General features: G+C 56.7%; 2 protein-coding genes across 17 annotated transcripts in view; one reads left to right on the top strand and one right to left on the bottom strand.

The window, feature by feature from the left end:
• ACBD6 (acyl-CoA binding domain containing 6) overlaps nucleotides 1-8,575 on the top strand; it is an 89,835-nt gene extending 81,260 nt beyond the window's left edge. For 8 of the 16 annotated variants that reach the window (XM_075156823.1, XM_075156808.1, XM_075156821.1 and 5 more), the window contains 2 exons: nucleotides 3,724-3,754; nucleotides 7,951-8,575. In XM_075156823.1, the coding sequence (XP_075012924.1) occupies nucleotides 3,724-3,754; nucleotides 7,951-8,105 (186 nt within the window). In that variant the 3' untranslated portion in view covers nucleotides 8,106-8,575. The other 8 variants (XR_012674562.1, XM_075156816.1, XM_075156831.1 and 5 more) reach the window with 5 other exon arrangements.
• Nucleotides 8,576-13,095: 4,520 nt separating this feature from the next.
• LHX4 (LIM homeobox 4) lies at nucleotides 13,096-26,930 on the bottom strand. The gene is made up of 6 exons (XM_075157072.1): nucleotides 26,673-26,930; nucleotides 19,301-19,472; nucleotides 14,935-15,137; nucleotides 14,581-14,735; nucleotides 13,584-13,755; nucleotides 13,096-13,493 (listed from the first exon to the last, which is right to left on the bottom strand). Exons 1-6 carry the CDS (start codon nucleotides 26,746-26,748, stop codon nucleotides 13,096-13,098), a joined length of 1,176 nt encoding a protein of 391 aa, XP_075013173.1. The 5' UTR covers nucleotides 26,749-26,930.
• Nucleotides 26,931-27,583: the final 653 nt, after the last annotated feature.

Here is a 27,583-nt window from a genome sequence, read left to right on the forward strand (position 1 = left end):
TCTCAGGAGCAGAACACAATCCTGTTATCCAATAAGTTACCCACTGGTAGTTGGATTTTCATTGCGTGACATCTGTCGCAGACCGTGGACGTAGGAGGTACTGGTGATTTTGTAGCATCTTTGTTTTGATGGTTTTGTTAGACGTGAACATTTGGTTTTATTTTTGAAGTCTTTGGAAATGCTCTCGTCTCCCTTGAAGGCCATGCAGCTCGGCTGTCATCCTGCCGTGGCCAGATGTGCCAGGGATGCACCAGGGATGGCACGCGGCATTAGGAGGCGAGAGGAAATCTTGGAATCGATCTGTTGTTGGTCGGTAACTTGCTTGTGTGGGACTGAGCGCTCCTACTTTTGAGTGCGTAATGGTTTTTTCTTCCTTTCTGGTCTTCTGTCTGCCTATATGGGTTCTGCCATTTCCACGAGCTCCTCCTTTTTATAGACAGGGTATTGCTAAAAGGGCTCTGGGACAGGTACCTGCCAGCGCCTTGCAAGCCAAAAGCAAAGCTGTACAGAAACACTACGTATTACTGCTTTGAGCCTGGCCTTTTTCCCCATTCGTGTTGAAGTTCACTGAATCAGAACGCTGATTGCCTCGGTTTTAACCTGTCGCGTTGACATTATTCCAGCTGATGCGTGATGTGAAAAGGACATTCCAACTGCTTGGCAACATTTCTGTAATCTGAAAGCTAAATTGGAGAGAGAAGAAGTAAACAATCATGACAAACATCCCCCTCCAACTCTGTGCTTTGTACCAAATAAACCAACAAAAATCCTGATGGGTTTCAGTGGAGAAAAATTAGCTGCCCCCGCTTGCAAACCAGATGAGCGAAACGGTCCATGTGATCACCGCCGGCATCTCTGCGTTCCTTCTGGCTGCAGAGGATGCGCTCCTGGCTGCGACGTGGCAATCTGGTGGCAGCGATCCGGGCTGGGCTGGTGACATTTGCGGGTACCCTGGGCAGGGAGCAGCGGGGTGAGGACAGAGGCTGTGGCAGGCTGTCCCTGTCCGCTCGCTGTTTGGGGTCATTCCTCCCAACAAAGGCATATCCTGGGAGAAGGACACCCTGCACCTTCCCTAGGATGCTCCAGAAAACACTGCTTTCTGTCGCACGTTGGGAAATATCCCTTGCGTGAAGGCCAGCTACAATTCATCTTAAGACCACGTCTTGTTTTGTTGTAAAACAAACATTTCCAGCACCTGGTAGGCAATATTCCTCTCACGTAATTTCCGCAATGGGAGCTGTAATCCTTACTTTCATGGACCGTCTTTGATTAGTTTCCAGGTGTGACCGTTTTGAAGGCTCAGAGTTGCCGTACCTGGAGCTGTGCGCAGAGCAGCCGGGCACGTCGGGCTCCGATTAGCCACGGTGCTTCAAAAAGCCAAATCAAAGAGGGATTGAGATCAGCAGCCTCCCGAGGGCATTTCAAGGCCCTTAGCGAGTGACCACGCTAGAGCTTTTTCCATTTACCTGGATTAAAATTTGTCACAGAGAAAATACAAGCAAATAGCATAGCATCTGAGAAGTATAACAAATAACATTTGGCCAGCCGTCAGGCTCAAAGGGAAAAAAAAAAAATCCACAGCGTAAATAAAGTGTAAACAATACAAAACATAACATTTGCATAACATTGGATTAGTAGTTCTTTTTAAAAACCGCACTGGGCTTAAAGAGATGCATTTCGTATGCCGGGACTTGCGCTCTCTTCTTAGCCCAATAAATGCCAGAAAGTACATCTAAGAGAAATAAAAAGCCTCGTTAGCCCAAAGCCTACTGCTGAAGCAGCAGTGCTTTACGCAGGCCTTTGGAAGAGGAACAAATGGCTGTAGTATTCCTGGAGCAGTCCTATGTATTTTATAAGGAGTTTTGCAGCAAAGCGTTCCCATGGAAAGGGATTTCTGCTGCACATCTCCAGTCCCATTCACCTGCGGGTTTTGTCGGCTAGAATTTTGAAGGCGGCGATGCGGAGGGGAGCTGGCTTCCCATCCCCCAGCACACACACAACCCGCGTATTTGAAAGCCTGCCTTTCCAATAACTCATTCGTAGCGCTCCCGCCTCTTCTTCCCCAGCCTTGCTCCGTATTTTGCTGAAGTCAGTGCCGGCCCTGTCACTCCTCCGAGCAGGCACGTGCTTAAGGACCGCTCGGGGGCTCCGGATCGGATTGGTTACCTTATTAGTGTGGAATAATCAATGGATGCCGTCCTTGATTCCTTCAGTTGTTCGGTTTGCGGTATCTTCTAATGACACCCATTTGCATTACGCTCCCCACAATTTGGGCAGAAATAGGCTCCCGAAATGAGGCGCCTCCAAATGTTGGCGTGAGTGGCATGAATGGGGCATAGCGGCACGTGGAAGGAAAAATCTCACCCCCCACATTTTCCCCAGCAAAGACGTGAACTGGATGTTTAGGCAGCAGATGCCTGTTATGTCTGGCTTTTCTCTTTTGTCCCCGTCGCTCCTGTGGTCGTTGTCTTGGTGCGGTGTCCCAGAGCAAAGCATGGCGCCTTCCCTCCTGAAACACAAGTCATTCCTAGTTCCTCAGCAGAATGGGGTTAATATCAAACAGAATAACAGGCTGGGAAACCAGAAGTCCCCAAAGAGCAACGGGTGGGATTTCTACCTGTTTTCCTGTTCTTCTTTTCCCTTTCCCTGCTCCAGAATCCATGGCAAGCTGTGGAATTTGCACCTTAATCCCAAAGATGATGGTAATTAAAAACTTAAGTCTCCATAAACAGATGCAAATAAATTAAGAAGGCAAAGAACTGAATTAGAGGCTAATCCCGGTGGGGTAGTGAAAGCAAAGGGGCCAGTAATTCTTTCCTTCTGTTATTTCACCTGTTCTTGTGGCAGGACGAGGCTGCGGCACGGTGCGGTGCCCGGGTTTGCGCTGCTGGACGTGCCACCTGACCACCGACCGCTCACCGGCAAAACCCTGCCGGCGCTTGCCGAGCCTGGGAGCGGGACGCGCTTCCCAAAGCGTTGCAGCAGATGCAGTGGCGTACGTGTTAGCTTGAAGAGGGAGCTGTGTGCCGACGTCTTCAAATCACGCCGTTTGCTTTGCCCTTGCCCTGCAGGTGTTTCACAAGGATGAGTTCGGCAACCAGCTCTCGTTCCCGAGCGTTGTGCGTAGCCCTTTCCTCATCCTCGTACGGCGGGGACACCAGCAGCCCAACAGAAATTATTTGGGCTTTGGGCCCGCCTTTGTCCAAACCTGAATTCTGAAGAGCGAGGACCTCAGATTAATTCACTCGGAAGAAAAGCGGGGTTTTCCCCTGTGCGCTCCCTTGCGCTGAAGAGCGCAGCGCACTGAGCTGTGCCAGCGTCCCGGTGCTTTACCCTTCTCTCAAGTAGCTGGCCAAGGCTGGGCTTGCACAGAAGCATCTTGCCCTAAAGCATCAGGATTAGTGAGGGTCCCAAAGTAAGGCCATAGGACTGAAATCCTTTTTTTTTCACATGCTGGAAGTGATAACGCTATGAACTGAATTATACTCATGTCATGACGTGATCCGCGCACTCTTATGGGTTGATAGGTATTGATTATCCATCAATATGGATTGATGGTGGACGATGATTCAAAGCCCGGCTGCCAGGTAGCTGGGTGTCCTGGGCTATTTATCTAGTCAATTAAAATATTGCTGTGATTCAGCTTATTTATTTAAAATGGGATTTACTTGTATCCCCACGACGTTACCTATACCTCTAAAATCAAGTCTCTCTCTTTTTCAGGATGGGGAAGGCCAGACTGCACTGCATTACGGTAAGCTGCCTTTCAGTTTGGTTGTTCCCTCTTAAAAGGATGGATTTGCAGCTGGAGGAAATGGTCTACGTACAGAAAGCAAATTTCAGGAGAAATATGAGCAGGGAAGCTGGATTTGATTAATCAGCGGCTACCTCCACCAGCAAATCCCAGCATGGTATGAATAGGAGCCCTGGGAGAAGCAGCAAGGAAGACTGCCGTCCTCCCTTTGTTCTCCTCCGCAAATTTCCCCTTAAAGCCTTCCTTTCCCCCCAGTTAATGATGCACTTTCGGCAGAGTTTGTCCTGTGTGCCTGTGTGTCTCCAGGACGCGGCTGTGCTACCAGAGTGGCTCTGGTGGGGGGATGCTAAGTCCCTTAGCCGTCGGGGGGTTGAGAGGAGGGTCTGTCGTGGCTTTAACAGGTTACGCAGGTGAGGCGAAGGGGACGAGCAAGATGGCCTTCGCCTCCACATATCCTGGTGACAAACCTGTTTGGTCACAGCTGAAAGAGCAGCAGCTTCTCTACTACCAAAACCAGCAGAGCGAAATTACAGTTTGTGTCCCTCCTACAATTACATGCTAATTAGACACGTGATTTTATGGCAATCTTTTTAATTGAAAGATTGTTCTATCTCCAAATGAGAAAAGTAGAGACTAAAGTGACACATGCAGTACTGATGTGTGGGGAATAGGAAAAAAATATCGATTTAATCTGTATCATAATTTTTTCCAAAATTAAGACATACCCAGTTATTATTTTATACTCTCTCAATGCCTGTCACTGTGTAATTAAGAGCATACTTGTCATTCTGAAGTGTTTGTGTCTTTTTCTCTCTTATGATCTCTCCACAAGGACATTAGCAGGATGGCAAAATTGCTTTGCAGCCCATCAGTCCAAGGCACAGCCTTTGGATCTGGATCTAAACTGCCAGATTCCAGGGCCCCTGAATCGAGACTGTAATTACAATAGTGTATGATTTCTCCCCATGTGATCTTTCCTGTAGGATACTTTTCCTTTTCAAATTCTTATCATTCTGACTGAAGTAGCAAATCTGTTGCTCAGTGCTGCAGTGTCTGCAGAACGACAGCACTCAATGCCACGTTGCCTCTTTCTCTGCCCAGCTCATTCCACGTTTTGGGCTTTCCCTTTCCCGGGGAGGTGCTCTGCCCTGCTCCCAACTCCGGCACCGACATCTGCCTACCGAGGGGTACACAGTGGATTATAGCAGGTTGCGCAAAAGCAGAGCATGTGTGTAAGTTATCCGAGAGCAGCTGCTTCAGGCAAGTCCAATATGTGAAAGTAAAGGATGGTTGCATCACCTCGATGTAAATTATTTGCAGGTGGATCCCTCTGGCTGGTGGCTGAAGCTGGCTGTTTAACACAAGCAAACAAACATAACTGATGTAATTAATTTCAGAAATGGTTTCTCTGATCCACCCTGCCAGCTCAGATGTTTCAATAATGACAGTTTACCAGGGTTTTTTTCCCCGTCTGTTTTAAGTGTTAAATTTTTTTCTTCCCCTTGAGTATTATCCCAGCTCCCCTGCCTGTAAGTCATCTTTGGGGAAGCCTCTCTGGGTCACTGGCACACAGGTCCGCTGTGCCCGCGGGTGCCCCGCTGTCCCTGGCTGACCATCGCTGCACCCGGGCTGTCCTCATTCCCTTACTTAGCTGATCTGGTCATAAATCACCCCGATCTTGAAAACAGCTTGTTAAATGAGTGAATGGTTTTGATTCAAGTGGCTATTTGCCTGAAACTAGAACTCACTGAAAAACTCACGATCTCGGTAAGCACTTTGTAACCCAGCCGTTAATTGCACCAGAGAGGCATGAGAGCTCGTCTGAAAACTGTTTCTGGCGGTGCTGAGCAGAGGGGTGCCTTTACAAGACCTTCCCTTTTGTTAGAGGCTGTTCAGGGAAGGGTTAAATCCCGTGAGCAAGCCCAGCGAGACAGCCACTGCTTTTAGGGTGTCTCCATCCCTTTTTATGAGCCGGCGTGGCCTGACAGCTGTCCTTGTGGTGACAGCTCTCCTGATTACAGCCGGTGTCAAACTGCATCCTGCGGCGGGTTATAAATCCTGCCTCCTTCCGATCGGCGCCGACCCCGGGTTTAATCGGAGGTTAAGTGGAGGCCAGCCGGCAGCGCAGTCCGAAGGCACCGGCTCACCGGTGGGACCCACCACCGGACCAGCTCTCTGCCGGGCACCGCGGCTGGAGGCAGTGGTCGCTGCGGTGTTGATCGGTATGAGCACGGTCTCCCCGCTAAACGGCCCGTTAGTCTTCGGCTCCTCTCCATCCATCCATCCACCCACCCGCTGGGAATACTAAAATCATTGCCGCTGCCTCTCCCAGAGGAAATCAAGGCTTCTCCGAACACTTGTGGCCACGTGGCCACGGAGTGGGCAGGCTCTGTATCCTCATGGGCGCTCCGGCTTCCCTGCAAAGCACCATCTGTTCGGCTCTTGCTGTGCTGTGGCAGGGCAGTGGGAGGGGATGCTGGAGGGAAAATAAATAATAAAAAAAAAAAAAAAAAAAAAAGAAAAGAAATTCATCATCTGAACCCTGAGGATTAATGGAGTCGGAAGGCGAACTGCGCTGAATGGAAATTCATCTTCACCCGTGCCAGTGTCAGGGCTGCCGCTCCGGCCCTTGACAAATCGAGGGTCCCAGGGTGCGATAAATCCAGCAGCTGTGCTCGTCCCCGGGGATGTCCCCGGCCCACTGGGGGACACGGGCTGTACCCGCTGGTGACACCGGACAAGGAAGCCACCTTTCCCCGTGCGGGCACCAGCTCCCCATCCCCAGGAGCTGCGGCCGCAGCTTCCTTGGCACCCCTGGAAGTCTGCTTTCTGCAGGGGTGCTCTGCAGTCACCCCGGGACGTGTCCCCCAGCCCTTCAGCTCAGCCTCACCCACACCCCCACCTGCTTCCTCATCAACCCCTTCCCCCCTTTTTTCCCCTTTTTCTATGTTTTTCAGTATAAGCTTGAATCACATGTCAAATTTATTTTAATTAAACATTGCTGCTTGTCCCTTTGGGTCAGTAGAAAACTGCAGAGTAATGCAAAAGACACTCTTAACTACTACATTTAACGGCAAAAAAGAGGTAGTCGGTTACCTTGTAAAAGCGCCTGAAATATAATTAAAACCAGTCGCTACCAATGCGAGAGGAAGCTGCCGGCTTCACGGTCTCGTAAGGCAGGTCGGGCTGAGGCAGTTTTCGGCTTCACTAGGATCTGCGTTGCACGGGCTTAAAGGAAAATCCAGGGACTGGGACTTCGGCTGATATCAGCCAAGCCCAGCTCTTCAGTGTTAAGAGTTTTCCTCTTTTTCCTGGTTCTTTTTTATTAACATCCTTAGGCAAGGTTGGAGAGGGAGCTGAAAGCTGCCAGGCTGTCCTCGGGACAGGGAAGAGCTCAGGTCAAACTTGATTCTGTCTTGGCAGAGTAAATCGGGGTTGAAAAAATAGTTGCTAGCGGACATATGGGTTAGAAATACCAGTGGTGTGCCGTTACTGGCTGTGGGCACCGGCACGTGCCCCGGGAGCTGGTGCTCAGGGAAAGTCCAGCCAGCAGCTGAAAACCATCCAAATTTTCTGCAAGGAGAAATGATGGATGAAAGCAGGGAGCGAGGCGGTAATGACGATGTCCTGCCTGGGACGTGTGGCCTGTGCAGCCCTGGGAGGTTCAGGAGGCAGGTGAGGGGCAGGGGTTTATAAATGTGTTATAAATTATAAATACATTATAAATTCTGGGTACAAAAGCAGGTAGGGAAGGCTTTCCCAGGCGGCACTTTGGGGCTCTCTGTGGTGCTGCAGTAGCCCTTCCCAGGGTCCGTCTCCATCCTGGACGTGAAGGAGCGTTAGCCAAACTGCGCCCATGCACCCTGTGCATCATCCCGGGTGATGCCCTGCAAACCGCCCGGGCTCTGGGGCCGTGGCTGCACCAGTAACCCCCTCTCAGGACTTCTGGCTTTTCATTGCTTTCCCTCTGTCTTTTCTTTTTCCTTTGCACTATTAAATCCAAAGGCAAGGAATACATTGAATACTGACCACTGCCCCGAAAAATGATCTACTCCGCCTGGCCAGGTGCTGAGACGGCGTTTCCTGCCTCTGGCACACGCATGGGAAGTCACCAGCCACAGCGCCGCTCCAGAAACGCCCGTCACCGCTGCCTCAGGTCGGGATCCCCAGACTAACCCTTCCCTTTCTCCCTCCAGCTGCCGCCTGCGAGTTTTTGGACATCGTGGAGCTGCTGCTGAATTCGGGTGCCGACCCCACACTCCGGGACCAGGAGGGCTGCCTGCCGGAGGAGGTGACAGACTGTAAAGCCATCACTTCGGCTCTGCAGCAGCACACCGCTGGCAAGACCTAACCGAGGCGCGGCGGGGAGGACAGAGACGCTCTGCAATAACCCCCCCCCCCATCTCTTCCCCCGCTGCCCTCCGAAACGCCTTGGGGGTTCGAAGGGGAGCTTTTAGAGCACGGGGTCTGGGTGGGCTCTCCAGCACGAGGGCTGGCTGGCCGAGCGCGTATCCTGGGCAGGATGGGATCAGGGTTTTGCATGCTCTGACATTTATCAGTATTTGGGGGGAGGGAGTGAGGGAGGGGAGCGAGGGCCTGGAGAAGGCCCTAAGTGACATTTTAATGTATTAAACACAAGTCCTGCATCGGAGGTCTCACCAGTGCAGCCTGTGCTGACTGGTCGGCTCCTCCGTGGGGAGGGCTGCTGGGCCAGGTGAGATGCTCATCTCTCCCGTTCGGGTTGAGTTTTGGTTTATTTTTTTCCCCCTTGGGTCCAAACAAAGTATTATAAATAAAAGCAAAGCACAGCGTTGGGACGGAGCCTCTGCACGTTTATCTTGCGGGGAGTGACTTGATTCCTTGGCAACAATAAAGATGGGAGCAGCACGGAGCTGTTGTAGCCCTCGGCAAGCTCTGCTCAAGCTCTCGTCCTGGGGAGAGAGGGCTACCAAAGCCAGCGGGGTCGTACAGCTGTCTGTCTGTCCCTCTAGTTCTCACCTAACATACCTAAGACAAGTGCTGTATGGCTAACCAACCTCTCCAAGCTGAGAGGACTTTTACCACATCACAGAACCGCTTTGCTGAATTAACCAGCATTAAAACCCCACCTCCATCAGCAGCACCAGGTCCTCCTGTCGCGTGCCGGTCCCCGGGGTGGCTCGTTTTGGTTTTGTAGGAGCCGGGCATGGACATAAACCTGCGCTCACCCCATCACCCCCGTGGGCCTGTCTTGGACACTTTGTGGTCCTCTCAGCTGGCCAAATAACCCAGAACAATGGGAAATTTGTGGTGATACCTCAGGTGCCGGAGTGAGGTGGGATGGGTGCGGGGTTTTCTGCATCCTCATCGGGATCCCCGCTGGGCTGTGCTGGGGGGGTCAGCCGTGGTCCAGGGGAGCTGCCGGGGATGGGTTTGTGCTTCGGGCTAAATCCCAGCTGGGAGGGAGGCTGCTGCGTTGGGCGGGTGTAGCTTCCCTGCGGGGCATTGCCGTGCCGCTTGCTTTTCCTCGGACAAGATTTACAGCCTGGGGGGAGTGTAGGAAATCTCCATCGCTGTGATGGAAAGCTACTTGCCATCGAGTCCTTTCGGCAGCACATCCAGCCTCAGGAAAATAAATGGGAACGTTCCCTCCGTTAAGGACTGGCTGGGCAGGAGGGTTTTGGCCCCTCAGGATGGCTGCCGGCTCCTGCCAGCTTTTGCTAACGCTGACGAAGTTCGCTGTGCTGGCTTGAACGCCGCCAGCAGCCGAAGCACTGCCGCGGCGTGACTCACCCACGCAAGGCACGGGGCAGGCTCAGTGGTGGGGACAAAATGGCTTGGGCAAGTTAACGGGCTGTATGGGCCCTTATATTGACCGCGTCAACTTATTTTCCATTAACTTAATATTGGAGGGGTCTGATGGGCTGGGGAGCTGCAGTGGTGGTCTCCATATTTTTGGAAAAAAAAGCCTCTTCAGGGCTTTTTCTGAAGTCAGTCGGAAACTTGAGCCTGAAGCCTGCTCTTGCTGAGCCTCCCAAAAAAAAAACCGGCCTCCTAGCTGGAGCGTGGGTGGCAAAACCAAAACACATCTTGTGTGTCTGTTCGCAGCCCCTCTGTGTCGAGGGGTGCTGTTGCTGCCCAGTTGTGACAAGGGACTGGTGAAACGGGCTGGCAGCAGCATCCAAGGAGCTTGGATGCAGAGATGCATGAAGCAAACTGCTGATAAACGTTAACGCTGTGCAGCAAATGCCAGGTTTCAACATTTAGGGTCCCTGCCAGTCCCTGTGGGGTGATGCTTATTCGATGGAAGCGATGCAACAGCCCCCTGACCCTCAAGCAAGGACCCACAGGGGCTTCTGCTCGCCTTTCCACGCCAAGAGGACCCGCAGGCAGGTCTCATCGCCGCCGCAGTGCGTGGCCAAAATGCAATGGGTGCTGACAGCACCGCCAGTTGCCATCCGCATCCGGATGCGGATGAAGCAAAGATGCCAACCCCGATGCTGGGGTGCTACGCACGGAGCTGCTCCGGCTTCGGGATGGGGACATGGTGGCATCAAGGTTAGGGAGAAGCGAGGCCACCCTTCTGCAGTGCCACAATGCAAAACCACTGCCCGGCTTGATGGACGCGCTGGGTAATAAAAAAATCTCTCTTAAAGCAGGGATGAAAAGCAGTAGCCGCGATGCCCGTGCTTTCAGAGAGCGCATTTGGGGGCTGAGCGCTCAGCCCGGGAAATGTTTATAGCACTTTAGGTCTGTTTGTGAGCTTGGAGCCCTTCCAAAAAAAAAAAACAAGCGGGGGGGGGGGGGGAAGAAAAAAAAAAAAAAAACACGAGAAAGACATATATTATTGTTTATAATCTGCTTTATTCAGCCAAACCTTTCCCCAGCAGCCTTGCGGATTGCTGTTTAAATCCCTCGGTGCCTTTAACTACCGATACAGAAAGTGGTTAATGTGCATTCGGCCTAAGCTTGGCATCTACTCCAGGAAATCACTTTAATTGAGAAGCATTAAATGTTAAAATGATTAAAATATAGAAAGCCAACACACCGGTGCCCGTGGAGGGGCTTGAACCCCCCCACCCCCCCACCCCCGGCATGGCTCTTCCATCTCACCTGCACCCGCTGAGTGCTGTGGTGGTACGGCTGGGCGACGGCGGGGGGTGCCCGCGGTGGGCACCCACCACCGCCGCTGCGTGGTGACAGAAAAGCTGCAGTCATCTTGGGGTGCCATGTGGCAGGGATGGAGATGCCCACCCCAAACCCACCCACCTCTCCATGCCCGCAAAAGGCCAGGGCACGATGACCGGTGTCACTTGTCCCATCCAGAGATGCCGGCTCCTTCATCCGGACAAATCCCATCCCGACCCCGAAGAGGTGACAGCAGGCGATGCCGATGGTGGCCGCTGCCATCCCGTTGAAGAAGAAAATCCCAAAGACAGAAGCTGCTAAAGAGCATCCCGAGTTTATTTGACATCGCTTTCTCTCGAGGCGAGGGGATGACCGTACACATCTCATGCCAACGCAGAGGAGGCAGGGTACAAAAGCAACTCCCCGGGCCCCCGTTTGGGAGGATTGGGGGAGGGCGTCCTTTCTCCCCAAAGACATGGCAATAAATAAGGTTTTATTCTTTGAAATTTTTTTTTTTAGTATTATTTTTGTTGGGTTTTATTTTTTTTTCCCCCAGGAAACAAGATTCTCACTTTCTGGAACTGTACAAAATTTACACAGCGAAGGGAGCGGGGGGTGTTTGGCCTTGGCGGAGGGGGATGGAGAGCAGCGGGCACAGCCCCCCCCGTCCCCCTCCCCACCAGCTGCCTGCGGTGCCCGGCGGGGCCGGGGGCTTGGCACAAAGCAGCACCCAAGGCTGGAGGGGGGCACATGGGTGCAGCTGGGGCAACTCCTGCAGCACCAACACACCCAGCCGGGGAGGGGGGCAAGGAGGGACAGGGACAAACCGGTGATGTGCTTTCTTGTATGGCATTTTTTTTTTAAATTTTATTCTTTTTTCCCCTTTGCTTTCAGAGCCCCCCCCCCGGCCTCCGGCAGCAGCCGGCTAACCGGATCCACCGCCAGCCCTCCCTGAAGGGCAGCCGGGGATCATCAGCATCACCCCAGAGCCGGGGGGGATGGCGGGGACCCCGCGGCCAGGGAATCCCCCTGGGGCCGGAGCAGAGCCGGGCACCCTGGGCAGCGAGGGTGGAGCTGGATTTTATCCATCGGGCTGAATGCCTTCAGCCTGGCGAGGGCGGGGGACGTGGGCAAGTGGCCGTCACAAGCCCAGGGATGTGAATTTTGAGAAAGGGGCTGGTGGTGGGTGGGCCCGGCCGGGAGCAGAGCCCACGGGGCTCGCGGGGTGTGCCAAAACCACCCGGGTCTTCCCCGGCCGCCTGCACCCACCCTCAGTTCTGTTGGCCCCGCGGCGCCGGAGGCTGGTGGGCAGCTGATGGCAGGGGTCTCACCCGCCTGTCCCCTCCAGTTCCCACCGCGTGGGTGCTTCTGCAGCTGATGAAATGCCCTTTTTCCCCCCACTTTTGAAGGGAATTTTTTGCAGTACCCTCAGAGCAAACATTCCCCACCTCTCCCACCCACCTTTCCCCGGCACTTGCGGCGGCTCCTCTCCACGTGCCAGCCCCCGCCACAGCCCAGCTTGGCCCTTGGGCATCTCAGCCTGCAGGCTTTTGAGTTGTTGGTTTTTTTCTTTTTTAATTCCTCCCCGCCACGCGACCCAGGTTAAAACCCGCAGTGATGCACCGTAAGCCTTCCTGCATGCCCGGGGATAAATGCACCGTAAGCTCCCACCGTGCCAGGAGCGGGCAGCATCGCCCCCAGGCAGCGGGGCAATGGCCCTGCCTGGCCGAGTCCCCGGCCTCGCCAAAATAAACCCTTCTACAATATAGACTTTTCTTTCTGCTGAGGCTCCGGGCAGCGCCGAATTGCGTTTCAACTCCGTATCGAAAAATAACTCTTCAAAATAGCAGCGGTGCTCGGCAGGAGCGATGCGGGGCTGGCGCGGGCGCCGGGATGGACTGACATCCCTGATTGTCCTTCCCTCCCGCCGGCTCACGCCGTCGCACATCCCGCCGCGCCCCAGCCCTGCGCCGGGGTCCTCGCCGGGCGTCCCATGTGCCGACACCTCTCTTGTGCTTACACCCGAAGGCATCCGTGCCCCCCCGCCCCCCCGCCCCGGGCACAGCCGCCCCCGGCCATCGCCGATGCCGCCCCTTCCTCCCTCCAGCCCTCCGGGGCCGATTCCCATGGGAAATCCTGGAAAGGTCAAGCGCCGGCGGGCACCCTCGGTGCTGGGCTTGCTGGCTGGGGTGGGGGGGAGCGAGGGGAGCCGGGGTAGGGGGGGCGAGCGGCGCTTAGAAAGGGGGGTGATCCATGTCGTCCAGCCAGGAGGCCGGGCTGGTGGGAAAGTCTGGGTACCCGACGCTGCTCCCCGTGGAGATGTCGGAGGTGGGGCCCCCCCCGGCCATGGCCCGCAGCGTCTGACTCACCCCCTGCGCCCCGTGGGCCACCAGCCCCAGGCTGCCGTCCATGGCGTAGTCCAGCCCGTTGAGCAAGGGCGGGTGGGACGGCAGGGAGGAGATGGAGGACGGCGACTGGGGGAGGCCGTAGGGACTGCCGTCCCGCAAGTCCTGGTACGACTGTCCCGTCCCCTCCATGGAGAAGCTGCCGTTCAGCAACTGTCCGCCCGCCACGTCCCCCACGGTGCCGTAAACCCTGTTGGTGTGGCCGAGCTCGGAGAGGATCTGGTCTTCTGCCGGGGAGAGGAGGGAGAGCAAGGTGGGGGGGTCAGCGCAGGGGGGAGCCCCGCGGCCCCCCCGCCCCGCGCCGGCACCCCGCTCACCGCGGAAGCTGAGCTCGCTGTCGCTGACGCCGCAGTCCTCGGCCGAGCTCTCCTTCTCCAGCTTGCCGCCCCCGCGGCTCCGCTTGACGCTCTTGTAAAACTGCCCCCAGCGATGCCGCCCCGCGTCCTTCTTCAGCCGCTTCTCCTTGGCCCGGCGGTTCTGGAACCAGACCTGGGGAGAAAGGGGGGTCTCAATGGCACCCCTGCATGCCAGCACCCCTGTGGCCCAGCACCTCTGCAACCCAGCATACCGGCACCCACGCAAGCCAGCACACCAGCACCTGGCCCCCCTAACACCCAGCATGCCAGCATCTCTGCACCTCTGCCACCCAGCACCCCTGCAACCCCACATGCCAGCACCCATGCGACCCAGCACACCAGCATCTGTGCTACCCAACTCCTACGCACCCACGCAACCCAGCGCCCCTGCAACCCTGCATGCCAGCACCCATGCATCCCAGCAGGCCAGCAACCTGGCACCCCAGCACTCCGGCACACCAGCAACCCTGTAACCCTACATGCCAGCACCCATGCAACCCAGCACGCCAGCATCTGTGCTACCCAACTCCTACACACCCTGGCACACCAGCACGCCCGCAACCCCGCATGCCAGCACTCCTGCTACCCAGCATCTGTGCTACCCAACTCCTACACACCTACGCAACCCAACACCTCTGTAACCCTGCATGCCAGCACCCCTGCAACCCATCTTCCATGCAACCCAGCACCCCAGCATCCCTGCGACCCAGCTCCCGGGCACCCATGCCACCCAATACCCCTGCCACTCCTGCAACCCCTGAAGCCTGGCAGCCCTGCAACCCGGCAGCCCTGCAACCCAGCACCCCTGCACCATGGCACCCCAGCACCCCTGAAACTCAGCACCCCTGCAGCCTGGCACCCCTGCAGCCCTGAAACCCAGCACCCCTGCACCCCAGTGGGACCCCTGAGTCCCTCTTTGCCAGGGGCAGGGTGGAGAGGGGCGTCCCCGTGGCCTCACCTGCACCACCCTCATGTCGAGCCCCGTCTCGGAGGAGAGCTGCTCCCGCACGTGCCGGGCGGGCTTGGGAGAGTTTTTGTAGGCGTTCTTCAGCGTCTCCAGCTGCTTGGCCGTGATGGTGGTCCGGGGCCGCTTAGCGCCCGCCTCGGAGTCGTCTGCAAGCGAAGGAGCCGGTCCCAGCCCCCACCGCAGCAGCGTGAGCAACCCCGAACCCGCCAGCCCACGCCGCTGGGGAAAAGCTCCCCAAAACCAGAGCCCGCAGCGACCCCTTCCCGCAGGAACAACGCCGGTGACATGACCCACGGCCACCCCTCGCTGTGATGGCCTGCCTGCTAGCCCTTTCGGGGTGCCTACCGTTCTGCTTGGCGGTCTCGTAGTCCTCCTTGCAGACCAGCCGCCCGTCCTCCATCAGGTAGAACTCGTCGCCGGTGGCCAGCTGCCGGCTGCAGATGATGCAGGCGAAGCAATGGAGGTGGTAGACGAAGTCCTGGGCTTTGCGGACCACCTGGGTGGGGGGGATGCCCTGCTGGCACGCCGTGCATTTGGTCCCGAAACGCCTGCAAGGAGAAGCGGGTGACCCTGAGCCCCCCGGTGAGGTGGGCTTCGCCGGAGATGGGGTGGGGACCAGGAGACAGGGCAGAGTTTAAACCAGCAATCAACCTAATTATGCATGACACTTCACACGGCGGGGGTTTATCTTCTTCAGCGTGGAAGACCGGCCTAATGGAGCAGAGGAAGGTTTGATTTTAATGGTTCTTTTAACTAATGCTTATAGGCTGCTTGATTTTCCCCTGCAAGGACAGTACATATTTCATCCACATTAATACCAAATAAATTAATTACGCCGCCCCGCTAGCATGATGAATCCCAGATTAATGCAGAGTGATGGGGCTCTTACACCGTAATGACAGCCTGACGGGTGCACTGGGTGTGCTGGCTTGGGGTAGGCGTGGGCCCAACCAAGGCGGCCAGCAGGGCTGCAAGGAGCGTGTAAGAAGCGTGCAAGGAGCATGCGAGAAGCGTGGAAGCAGCATGCAAGGAGCATGCAAGAATGGTGCAAGCAGCGTGGAAGGAGCATGCAAGAATGGGACAAGAAGCGTGGAGGGAGCATGCAAGAATGGGACAAGAAGCGTGGAGGGAGCATGCAAGAATGGGACAAGGAGCATGCAAGAAGTGTGCAAGGAGCATGCGAGAAGCGTGGAAGCAGCATGCAAGGAGCATGCAAGAATGGTGCAAGCAGCGTGGAAGGAGCATGCAAGAATGGGACAAGAAGCGTGGAGGGAGCATGCGAGAATGGGACAAGGAGCATGCAAGAAGTGTGCAAGGAGCATGCAAGAAGTACAGAAGCAGCATGCAAGGACCATGTAAGAATGGTGCAAGAAGTGTGGAAGGTGCATGCAAGGAGCATGCAAGAAGTGTGCAAGGAGCATGCAAGGAATATGAAAGAATGGTGCAACAAGTACAGCAGGAGCATGCAAGGAACATGCAAGGAGCAGGTAAAAGAATGGCACAAGACGTGTGCAAGGAGCGTGCAAGGAGCGTGCAAGGAGCGTATGCCTCGCCCAGCAGCCCCCGCGGATCGCAGGCACTCTGCTGCAGACAGCCTGGGGTACCCATCGCTCCGGGTGCCCCCACGAGCTGGGTGCGCCTGTGTGGGTGCAGCCCGGGCCGTGGCGGGGTGCGGTTGCCCTACGCAGACATGAAGGCTAACACCAGCCGGCTAACACCCGGCGTAAACTGAATTAACGGCGCGAAGGCGACACGTGCCACGAGGTGGTGGCAGCACAGGAGAAAGTCAAAAATGAGTGGACATTCCACTGGTGTTTTCAGCAACAGATGCTGTGGGCTTTGGGATTGACATGGGGCAGATCCCCACCTCCCACCGGCACCAGGAGGGCTCTGCTGGGTCTCCCCTAAACCAGCAAGCGTGCAAGGAGCATGCGAGAAATGTGGAAGCGGCATGCAAGGAGCATGCAAGAGTGGTGCAAGCAGTGTGGAAGGAGCATGCAAGAATGGGACAAGGACATGGCTCTCCCAGCACCCCTAAACAGCCCATCAGTGGGGCGCCGGGGACCCCACGCAGCCGTCCTGGCGTTGCAGCAGCAGCCCAGGCAGCAAAGCCACCCGAATAACTCTGTCCCCTGCGCCTTAAACAGCCCCATCTGCTTCCAAGGAGGCAGCCCAGGAAAACCCAAGCCCTTTGGCCCCCAGCCCCAAGGCTGCAGGGGCAGGCGGTGGCATTCGGGGGTGCCCAGGGGGTACAGCCACCCCGGGCACCTCTCGCTGCCCCCCCTCCAATCATGCAAAAATCACCCCGTGAGCCCCGCGGCCACCCGTGCCCTCATGCCATCCCGGAGAGCTGGGGCACGGCCACCAAAGCTGGGTGCCTGAGGCTGTCCCCAAGTCACGCAGGTGTCACCTGGCGGACAGCGGGCACTGGGCATGAGTGACAAATTCGGCAGCTGCCCAAAGGGGTGTTGGGAAGCAGAAGGCGAGAAGGGAAAAACTGTTTTGTCTCATTTTCTGGGCTTGTACCCTAAAGGGAGAGTCCCCGGACATCGGCTGGGAGGGAGGGTGGGAGGGGGAGGCTGGGAGGGAGGGAGGGATGGGAGAGGGAGGAATAGGAGATGTAGAGAGGGAGGGAGGGATGGAGGGAGGGAGGGAGGGAGGGAGGGATGAAGGGATGGGGGGGATGGAGGGGATGGAGGGGATGGAGGGGATGGAGGGGATGGAGGGGATGGAGGGGATGGAGGGAGGGACGGAGGGATGTACAGAGGGATAGGACAGACAGACAGACAGACGATGCTTTTCTGTGCCCAAGGCTGAGCCGGTGCAGGCACTGCAGCCCCCATCCTCCCTCTGCCCATCCACCCCCCCTCACATAACACTATTAAAGCCATTTTCACACCCCCCCGCAGCATCCCAGGGAGTTCCCGCACCACCTGGGGACGGCCGGACCCAGGACAGAGCTGCTGGCAGCCGGAGCCCAAGAGCTGCAATTCAGGGGAGGGGAAAAAAAGATGAAAATCAAAAAATCTGGTCTTTTTGGAAGCGGCTCCTGAATTGCAAACCTGCCTCTGAAGTTGGCCTTAAATCCTCGCGTCCTCTGCCGGTTACCTACCCCAAAATCAATGAGCGGTTGAAATAAAGGTGAGGCGAGAGCCTGAGCGAGCGCCGAGATGCTATTGATTGGCACCAAATAATCCAGGCAGGACCTCATCTAAGAAAGTCGCTGATCTTTCAACTCTAATTAACATTGATTACCTACACCTTTTGGGTGACTATTTAAATGACTTGGAGATTAATAGGCTGGAAAATATCAGAAGTGAAGTGTTATTACCCAGGCTGTAGCGGCTGCTTTGACCGTTGCACGCTCCCCAGCTGGGAAGGAGAAATTCAAGATGCGTCTTTGGCCCTGATGGCTCACGGGGGGGGGACGTAGGAGGCCTGAGAGCCCGGGGATGGGCAGGCAGGGAAAGTCCTGCCCAGGGATTAACACGGGGTGTAATCGCCATGGGTTGGTTTAACCGGCCAGCGACAGGGGGTGATGGGGAGAGCCGGCGCGGCCGGGGATGCGCGGGAGATGATGGCGTGGGGAGGCGGTCCAGGTCCCCGAGGTGCAGCAGGTCCTTTTTGGCCGGGCCCCATCACCTGCACCCAGGCAGCAAAAGGCATCTGCTGGCCAGGATCCGGCCCCTTCTCCCCGCAGGAGGTGTAAAGCAGCACCCCTCCACTTCACCACAATTCACCGCCGGCAGAGCTGCGCCCGGCCCCGGTGCGATACCCTCTGCCATCCCTTGGGAAAGCTCCCAGATTTTGCCAGCAGTCAGGGACTAAAAAGTCCTGAAAAAGCTGAAAAGTCCATTTTTAACGGGAAAGGGGTTGGCCTGTCCGGCGGGAGGGGGAAACGCCAAGGCTGGGGCATGGCACAGCTCAGGGGCAGCTGCCAACGACATCGAATGAGGTGTGTACCAGGAGCAAAAAAAGGGTTAAAAAAAAAAAAAGAAGGGGAAAAAAAGTGAAAAAGGGAGGGGGGAAGAGGTAAAAAGAGGAGGGGGAAAGGTAAAAAGGGGGGGAGGTAAAAAGGGGGGGGGAGGTAAAAAGGGGGGGGGAGGTATAAAGGGGGGGGGGAGGTAAAAAGGGGGTGGGGAAAAGACAAAAAGAGGGAGGAAAAAAGACAAAAGGGGGGGGAAGATAAAAAGGGGGGAAAAAAGACAAAAAGGGGGGGGATACAAAAAGGGGGGGGAAAAACAGGTAAAAAGAAGGGGGGGGGGGTGAAGATAAAAAGAAGGGGAAAAAAAAGGCAAAAAGACGAAGGGAGAGAAACGGCCTCAGCGCAGCCCGGCGGGCGAGGGGCTGGGCAGGACGGGCAGCGCGGCAGCCGCCGTGCCCGGGTTTCTCCTGCCCTCCAGCTCCGAGCGGGGCCGGGGCCGCCGCGGCTCGCCTTCCCCGGGGGGTTGGAACCCGCACAGGGGAGGGACGGGAGCATCAGGGAGATTTGGGGCTTTCGGGAGGTTAAATCCCAACAAACAGGAGGTTAAATCCCTAGCATCCAGCCTGCGGCAGCTGTAAAGCACCAAAAATTTCTTTATTTCCACAACAACAAAAAAAAAAAAAGAAAGATAAAGATTTTGGAGAAAATACGCTTAAAAATAGGTTGTATGTTTGCCCGCTTTGCAGGAGGGGGAGACGCCGCTTTCGGGGGTCGAATGGTACTCACTTGAAGAAGTCCTCCTTGCAGTAGACGCTGCCGGCCCGGGAGAAGCAGCGGTCGGCCAGTTGCATCTGGCAGTCGGCACACTTGAGGCAGGAGCTGTGCCAGTGCCGGTCCAGGACCTTGAGGATGAACTTGTCCAGGATGTGCTGGTTGCAGCCGGCGCACTGGGGGATCTCTGGGCGGGGGGGGGGAAGAGATGGAGACAAGAGCAGCGTCAGCCACCGCAGCCCCCGGGGTGCTCCCACCCGCCCGGCAAGGCTGGCAAAGCCCCACGTTGGCACGTGCCGGTGCTTTGCGGGGTGATGAGTTGTCACCCCTCGCCTTGCCGCTGTCCCGGCATATCTCCTTTTGCAAACCTTCACTGAAATCCTCTGGGATAGGGAAGCCCACGGCCCCGCCGGCTCCTCCATGCACAGACACACGCATGTGATGCTTTTCCCTTCTGCACCCCATTTTTCAGGCCATGTCCTGCTCCCTGCCACCCGTTTCCCCGCCTGCCTCTCACTGGGGTGGCATCCTACAACCCCTGCCCAGGGACATGGCTTGTTGCTCCCCGCGGTCACCCCCCCGTCCCCCAAGGACCAGGCTGCCGGGGTGATGCAGGGGTTCACCCGTGGGGTCCCAGCTGTGACCCAGGGGTGCAGGACACCAACCACCTCCACCCCACCCACGGAGGCTTTCTCAACATGGGCAAACGTCTCTTCCCCTCTGCTCCCGCTGCGCCCCGAGGACCACGAGCCACCCGTGCCGGCCACACTGGCCCCACCAGCAGTTGCCCCATGCCCCTCTCCCTGCAGTGCCAGGGCACCGGGTGACTTTGCATCCCCCGTGGTCCAACACCCCTTTGGACCCCGGTTTTCCTGTGACGGGAGCAGCGGGTTTCTGCCCGCGTTCTCCCACCCAGCGGGGATGTGACAGATCCCTGTCACTGGAAACGGCTGGAAAACGTGGGCTGAAGCAAGGCCACGCTGGAGCAGAGCGGCAGTAACCAGGGATAGCGGGTCCAGCCCCATCCAGTCCCCCCCTGCAGCACCCACGCTGTGGGAGGGTGCTTGGAGAAGGAGGGCTTTTCCTAAGGCAAGATGCATACCCGGCCATCCAGACTGCTATACAATGATGCCTATAGGTGGACAGCTTCTATAGATCTGGAGAGCTGGATATTTATCTCTCTCTCTCTCTGCCTATAGTTCAGAATAAACGGGAAGTGCTGTAAAAGTCTGCAGGAGAAGATTGCCCGGTAAAAGCCAGGCACATCATGCTGACACGCACGCATGAAAGAAGATTGATTTTAGGGGGAAAAAAAAAAAACCAACCATGCCCGTAGCTGGAGCATAAGAGCAGGAGAGATGTTTATGCATAAGGGCTGCCTGCCTCTCCGGCGGCTGACAGTAAATAGCAGGGTGCGGGGGGTTGTGATTATTTTTTTTTATGCTGCTACAAGTGCTGGGGAGGCTCAGGAGGGCTCTGCTCTCCCCGGCCGGAGCGGCCGAGCTGGGGGGCTCCTTTACCAACCCGCGGTAAAATAAGCCCCGCACCCATGGCTCGGCACAGCCGGGCTGCGAGGGGCAAGGGACAGGGAGGATGGGAGGAACCTGCCCCCCCGCTGCCCCTGTGCCCGGGCCCCGATCCCCCCGGGGCCCCCATCCCCCCGGGCCCTGATTCCTCCAAGCCCCGATCCCCCCACACCGCCCAGCGATGCCGCCCGCTCCGAGGGGACCAGGAGCTGCCCTGCCCCGGCATGGGGAGTGCCTGGGGGGGTTCGGTGATGGGGAGAGAGGGGAACCCCCTGTACCCTGGGCTGGGTGCTACTGGGAGGGGGAAAAAAAAGGAGGAAAAAGGAAAAAAGAAAAATGAAAAAGAAAAAAAAGAAAAAAAGGAAAAAGGAAAAAGGAAAAAAAGGAAAAAGGAAAAAGGAAAAAAGGAAAAAGGAAAAAGGAAAAAAAGGAAAAAGGAAAAAGGAAAAAAAAGGAAAAAGGAAAAGGGAAAAAAAAGGAAAAAGGAAAAGGGAAAAAAAAGGAAAAAGGAAAAGGGAAAAAAAAGGAAAAAGGAAAAAGGAAAAGGGAAAAGGGAAAAGGGAAAAAGGAAAAAGGAAAAAGGAAAAAGGAAAAAGGAAAAAGGAAAAAGGAAAAAGGAAAAAGGAAAAAGGAAAAAGGAAAAAGGAAAAAGGGGGAGAGAAGAGGAGAAAGGAATTAAATGGAAAAAGGGAGGAAAGGGGAAAAAGAGGAAAAGGGAGGAAAGGGGAAAAAGAGGAAAGAAAGAAGGGGAAAAAGAAAAGGGAAGAAAGGGCAAAAAGAGGAAAGAAAGGAGGGGAAAAGAAAAGGGAGGAAACGGGAAAAAGGGGAAAGAAAGAAGGTGAAAAAGAAAAGGGAGGAAACGGGAAAAAGCGGAAAGAAAGAAGGGGAAAAAGAAAAGGGAAGAAAGGAGAAAAAGAGGAAAGAAAGAAGGGGAAAAAGAAAAGGGAGGAAAGGGGGAAAAGAGGAAAGAAAGAAGGGGAAAAAGAAAAGGGAGGAAAGGGGAAAAAGAGGAAAGAAAGGGGGAAAAGAGGAAAGAAAGGGGGAAAAGAGGAAAGAAAGGGGGAAAAGAGGAAAGAAAGAGGGGGGAGAGAGGAAAGAAAGAGGGGGGAGAGAGGAAAGAAAGAGGGGGGAGAGAGGAAAGAAAGAGGGGGGAGAGAGGAAAGAAAGAGGGGGGAGAGAGGAAAGAAAGAGGGGGGAGAGAGGAAAGAAAGAGGGGGGAGAGAGGAAAGAAAGAGGGGAGAAAAGAGGAAAGAACGGGGGGGGAAGAGGAAAGAAAGGGGGGAAAAGAGGAAAAGAGCACAGGAGAAAATCGTATTGTTAACAGCCTTCAACAACATTATTTAAAAATACTTCGGGGTACTGACACATATCTCAAGTGAAGGCAGCTTATTTTATCATTCACAGGGTTAGATAGCTACAATCCCAGTGCCCTTCAGACCATATTTATTGCTGGCATTTAAGCCTGTGTCGCATTAACAACAGTAGAATAAATAAATATAAAAAAAAAAAAAAGTATCTACAGCTTCCATAGGTCCCTCTTCTCCTTCTCGCTCTGAAAACACCTGGGTTCTCTGCTCCCCCCGAGCGCTGCTGAGAACAGCACCGCGGTTGCAGGTCGGCACTAGCCACATTTTCCACATTTCATTTTTTAAACCTATTTCAGAGCAACGTGAACGCCGTTGGCACGGACGATGGCAGGCAGCACGGCATCAACCCCCAGAGGAGGTACATTTGGTGGTATTGCCAAGTAAATCGTTCTCATTTATTTCATAACCATGTATGCACGTTTATGAAACATGTTTTATATACAAATGGTTATTTATATAAATACGTATATATACACATACTCACATGTATATATACATACTCACAAGCTAACACAGCTTTCTCGGTCTGAAAGGCAGCAGCACAGCTTAATTTCAACAAGCAAACAACTGCAGCAGATAATACAATATCTTCCTCCAAATTTCCAGAGCAAATTTTTTCTTTTTAACAAGAGACCTATTTTTTCCTCCCGATCGGTCCGTAGATGTACGGCACCAACCAAATGCACGCAGGTCTGTGTGTGCACACACGGATGTGCAGAACTCGCATCGACTTGGCTGCTCTCCCCTGTGCATAATAATAATAATAATAATAATAAAAATAATAATAAAAGGGGGAGCTGCCAGGGCACCAGGAGGTGTCCCAGTCAACCCACTGGTTTGCCCGGCACACACAGAGAGAAAATATCTTAAATACAACCCCCTGCACTCTGCTTTGTGCTTTGCAACGGAGGCGGCTGCGCCGGGGTCAGATCCACGCTGCCTCCTTGCCTGTGGAAAGCCTCGCATTTATTTCGCTTGTTTTAACTAAATTATTTGATATAATAGGAATAATGTTAATGGCATGATGCGCTCCATTGCTGTCGTTGCCCACCAGCATCTCAGGGCTGGCTCTGTGCGCAGGGAGGTTTGATGGATGCTCCGGCAGGCAGACCAGGGGCGGGGGGGGGACACAGCCCCACGGCCCCCTCCTCTCCACCCCGGGGACCTGGGGACCACCCCGGGGATGCAGCAACCTCAACGCAAACCGCTCCCCGGGGGGGTAAGACTGGGGGTCACCCCCCGCCCCGGGGTGATGTGCCCGGGAGGGGGACCGCACAGCATCCCTGCCTCGCGCCGCCGGCTGCCCGGGCAGGATTTGGCCGTATCCCATTAAAATCCATAGCCAGCTTTGCAATCCCGCCCCCCCCGCAGCACCCTCCCACGCACCGGGGCACCCGAGTGATGGCCTGTCAAGGTATGCTGAGCTCTGTCCCCACGCGCGGCCGCCGTTACCGTGATTTATTAGCGGCGGGTCCATCTTTCCATCCCTATCTCTCCCCGACGGAAAAGCAAGAAATAACGATGGAAACGAAACAAACTCGCGGGGTGGCCTCAGAAATCCCCTCCGCCGGCAAAAAATCTCCAAACCCGAGGGCGGAGGCGATGCGGGGGCAGCGTTTGGGGACCCCGCACCCCAGTCCCGCCGGCACCGCACCACGCCGAGCACCGAGCTGGCAAACCGCCCTCTTCTTTTGGGGTTGTTTGGGTTTGGTTTTTTTTACTTTTGAGGGGAAGGGATTATCACCCGCGGAGAGGAAGGGTGCTGCAGAATGGGTGCCACGGCAATGCGGGTGGAAAACCGGAGCACAAAGGCGGTCCGGTCCTTCGGTACCGGAGCCTGCACCGAACACCCGTCCCCAAGGAAAACACCAAGTCGGGGACTCCTTAAAAAGACTTTCTGCGGGGAGGAAACCTCATTCCTTCACATGCAAAAAAAAAAAAAAAAAAAAAAACCAAAAAAACCCAACCTCCAATTCATTTCTCTGCAGCGTGCAAACGACTTTCCCAGCGGCGATTAATCAATCCCCCCCCGCAGCCCCTTGGCCGGAGGCTGGCGGCACCCGGGCACGATTCCCACCGGCTTTGGCAGAGTTTTTACTTCGGTGAGATTTGCAAAACAATATTCATAAATAATATTGGGAATTATAGTTGTTAACAATCCCGTCTGCAAAGCTGGAGCTGTCAGGGGGAGATTCCCCCCCAGACTCGGCTCCCCAAAAATCTTGCTGAAGTGGATGCTGTAAGACACAGTCCCTGCTAAAATAAGGAGTCTGGGCAGTGGTTAAATAGAGAGGAAAACCTGCGATTTAATAGTGATTAGAAATGAAAAGGTCAAGTATTTTCATCGCACACAGGATGAAATATCGAGGTGCTGCTGGGGGGTGACCCCGGCGCAGGCAACGGGGCTGAATTCCCCTTGGGAAGGTATTCCCCTGCCCGGGGGCAATACCCCTTCGCCCCGGGGAGCCCCGCACACGTGTCACCGGTGCAGGATCAGGCCCCAGACTGTGTAACGCCATGAAAGCCGGTGGCCGGTGGCTCGCAGTGGCCGCAGGGCTCGGTGCCGGAGCAGCAGCGATGGAAACTTTCATAGCAGCCCACCCTCACGTATTTTGTTCCTGCCACTAATTTTTTTTTGTGTGTGCTTAAATAAATAATAATAATGGTATCTCGTTGGATTATTTCCTGATAATTCCTGATATGCGTCAATTAGTACAGAAATGGCAATGTCACCGGCAAGAGAGCTTGGTGGCACCCAGGAGGGCCAAACCAGGGAGTTTTGCTCGGGCGATCGCTGCTCCGGGGTGATTTAGGCACCTAATTTCTCCTTAAACCAGTGGGGCTTCGGGGCCATAAAAGTGACCCTGCGGCTGGGAACCGGAGGCGTTATTTGGTCGCAGGGGGACGGTCGGGATTCGGCCGTGCGATGGACCCTCGACATCCCTGAACGCTCCTGCCGGGGATTATTCTTCCCCTCTGCTGCGGTAAAATACGGTGAAACGTGCCCGCCTGCACCCCCCGGGGCCGGGCAACCGGACCGAAACGGGGGATAACGGGGACAGTCCCCCCAAAGCAGGATGGGGACCGGCCGCCCCGGGCAGCAACGGGCAGGGGCACCCGCTTCACTCCCCGAGGAAACACCCACGGAAAACGAATTACAGCCGTCCGGGGGGGCCGGGGACCGGTGCGGGGCACGGAAAGGCGAGGGGAAGCTCCGGGGGGCAGCGGCGAGCGGGGGGGGGGGCAAAGCCCGGCCTGGAGCGGGCAGGTGGCCGGGGTCCGCACACCCCCCTACCCGTGTGTGTCCCCCGAAATGCGGCCAGGCCTCCCAGCACAGCTGCCCGCCCCGGCCGGGATCTCCCGGGGCTCGGGCCCGTCTCGCCCCCCCCCCCCCAGCGGGGCTCCCTCCCCTCAACTTTCTGGGTGCCCCGGGGCCGGGGGGGGAGGGCAGAGCATCGCAGGGACGCCCCCGTTCTCGGAAACCGTTTGCCAAGGAAGGAAGAAAATTAATAATAATAATAATAATAATAATAATAATAATAATAATACACGCGCAGCTCCAGTCCGGGCCCCCCGGCCGAGCAGCCCCGGGGCCGGGCCGGGGGCGCACCGGGGCACGGCCGCCCCCGCACTGGCTCCGCACATCCATAGGGGTGTGCGTGCACACGGGCTCCCCCCGCGTAGGGCTCGGCCCTATAGAAACGGGGAGGCTGACGGCCCCTACGGCTCACAACCGGCTGCCGGCGTGTGCGTCCCGCTGAAACACGCTCGGGTCCAGACACCCGTGGGGTCCAGACACATCCACACATACGTGGGTGCATGCACCCTCCAGACGTGCTTATACACACCTCCACAGCACGCGCGAGCATGTGCTTTCACACAAACACGCTACCTGTAGCTACAGAGCATATATGTGCGCATATAGATACAGGTGATTTTTGGATAGACGCAGACACGGCGGCATCGCTCCGAGCCAAGCCGGGCTCCCCGTCCCGGTAACACGCACGCACGCACGCCCGTGGGTCCCTTCCCACCGCCGCCGTTCGCCCGTGAGGCGCTGCCTGTCGCGATAAACGATATAAGCAGGGGATCGTGCGCTGCGGGCCGGGGGTGCGCGGGGGCGGGCGGGGACCGGGGCACCACACACACGCACACGCACTTGCACACACATGTACACTTGCACACGCAGAGCCGGAGCCGCGGCCGCGCCGACCTCCCCGTCGGGGCTGGGCCCGCATGGCTCCGCACGGCTCCCGCCGCTGCCCGCCCGCCCCGGGGCACCGCTCTCCCTTCCGCTCGCTCCTAATTTTCACGTCTATTACCGCGGGGGAAAAATAAAGAGGGGGATAGAAAAATTACGCCCGGGCGGGAGCGGGAGGCACCTGCCCAGCCCGCAGGGCGCTGCCCCGCCAGCCCCTGCCCGCCCTGCCCCGCCGGCCCGGGGCCGCCTTTGCGGCAGGGAGCGAAGGAGGGAGAAGAGAAAAGCGTCCTTACGTTGCACCGGCACACCGAGGATCTCGGGAAGCCCCTTGACAGCCCCTTCGGCAGCGAGCGCGGAGCTTTGCATCATTTTATTGGCCCGGGGGCGGCGGAGGGGAGAGAAGAGGGGAGGGAGAGATGCGGCCCGGGCCGGCGGAGCCCCGCGGCGGGAGGCAGCGCCGGGTCCCGCGGGCGGTGCCGGTGCCGGTGCCGGTGCCGGCCCGGGCGCGGCGCCGCAGCTGTGCCCGCCAGCGCCGCCCGCCTCCCATTCATTCACCCTGCGGGGAGCGCGCCTGACGTCACCGCCCGCAGGGGGGCGGGGGCGGGCCGGGTCTCCCGCCGCCAATCGCCGCCCGCCCCGCGCCGGCGGGGGCGGGGCCTGATGTGGGGGAGGCGGGGCTTGCGGGCCGGAGGCGGGGCCTGCGGGGAAGGGGCGGGGGCTAGGAGCGCCCCGCGGCCGCGAAGCGCACCGGGGGCCAGGCCCGGCCCGCAGCGTCGGGCGCTGTCGCGACATAGTCCTATCGCGACATAGTGCTGTCGCGACCGGGGGCGCTGTTCGATGCCAGGGAGCTCTGTCCGAGGGTGCCATCGGTGGGAGAGAGCAAAGAGCCAAAAGCCCCAGTCTCTGCCGTCGGGGCTCAGGGACCTCCACCCACTCGCTGGGAGGGGGTGGCAGTCCCCGGTTCGGGCACACAGCCCCAGCCCTGTCCCTCCTGCCGCCGGGATCGGGGGCTTGGCTGGGTGGGCACCTTCCCCGGCTCCGGTGGACACCGGCACATCGCCATCCCCTTGCCGCCACGCCAACCGGAGTTATTTCCCAGTGGCTGGTAGCCGCCATGGGCAGCCCCAGCGCCGGGCATGACCACGGCAAGCTCTGCTCTGACAGGGCGCTGTGACGTGCCCCGGGGCCCGTCCCAGCAGCAGCT

The sequence above is a fragment of the Calonectris borealis genome, chromosome 8 (genome assembly GCF_964195595.1).
Source record: "Calonectris borealis chromosome 8, bCalBor7.hap1.2, whole genome shotgun sequence".
Classification (NCBI taxonomy): Eukaryota; Metazoa; Chordata; class Aves; order Procellariiformes; family Procellariidae; genus Calonectris; species Calonectris borealis.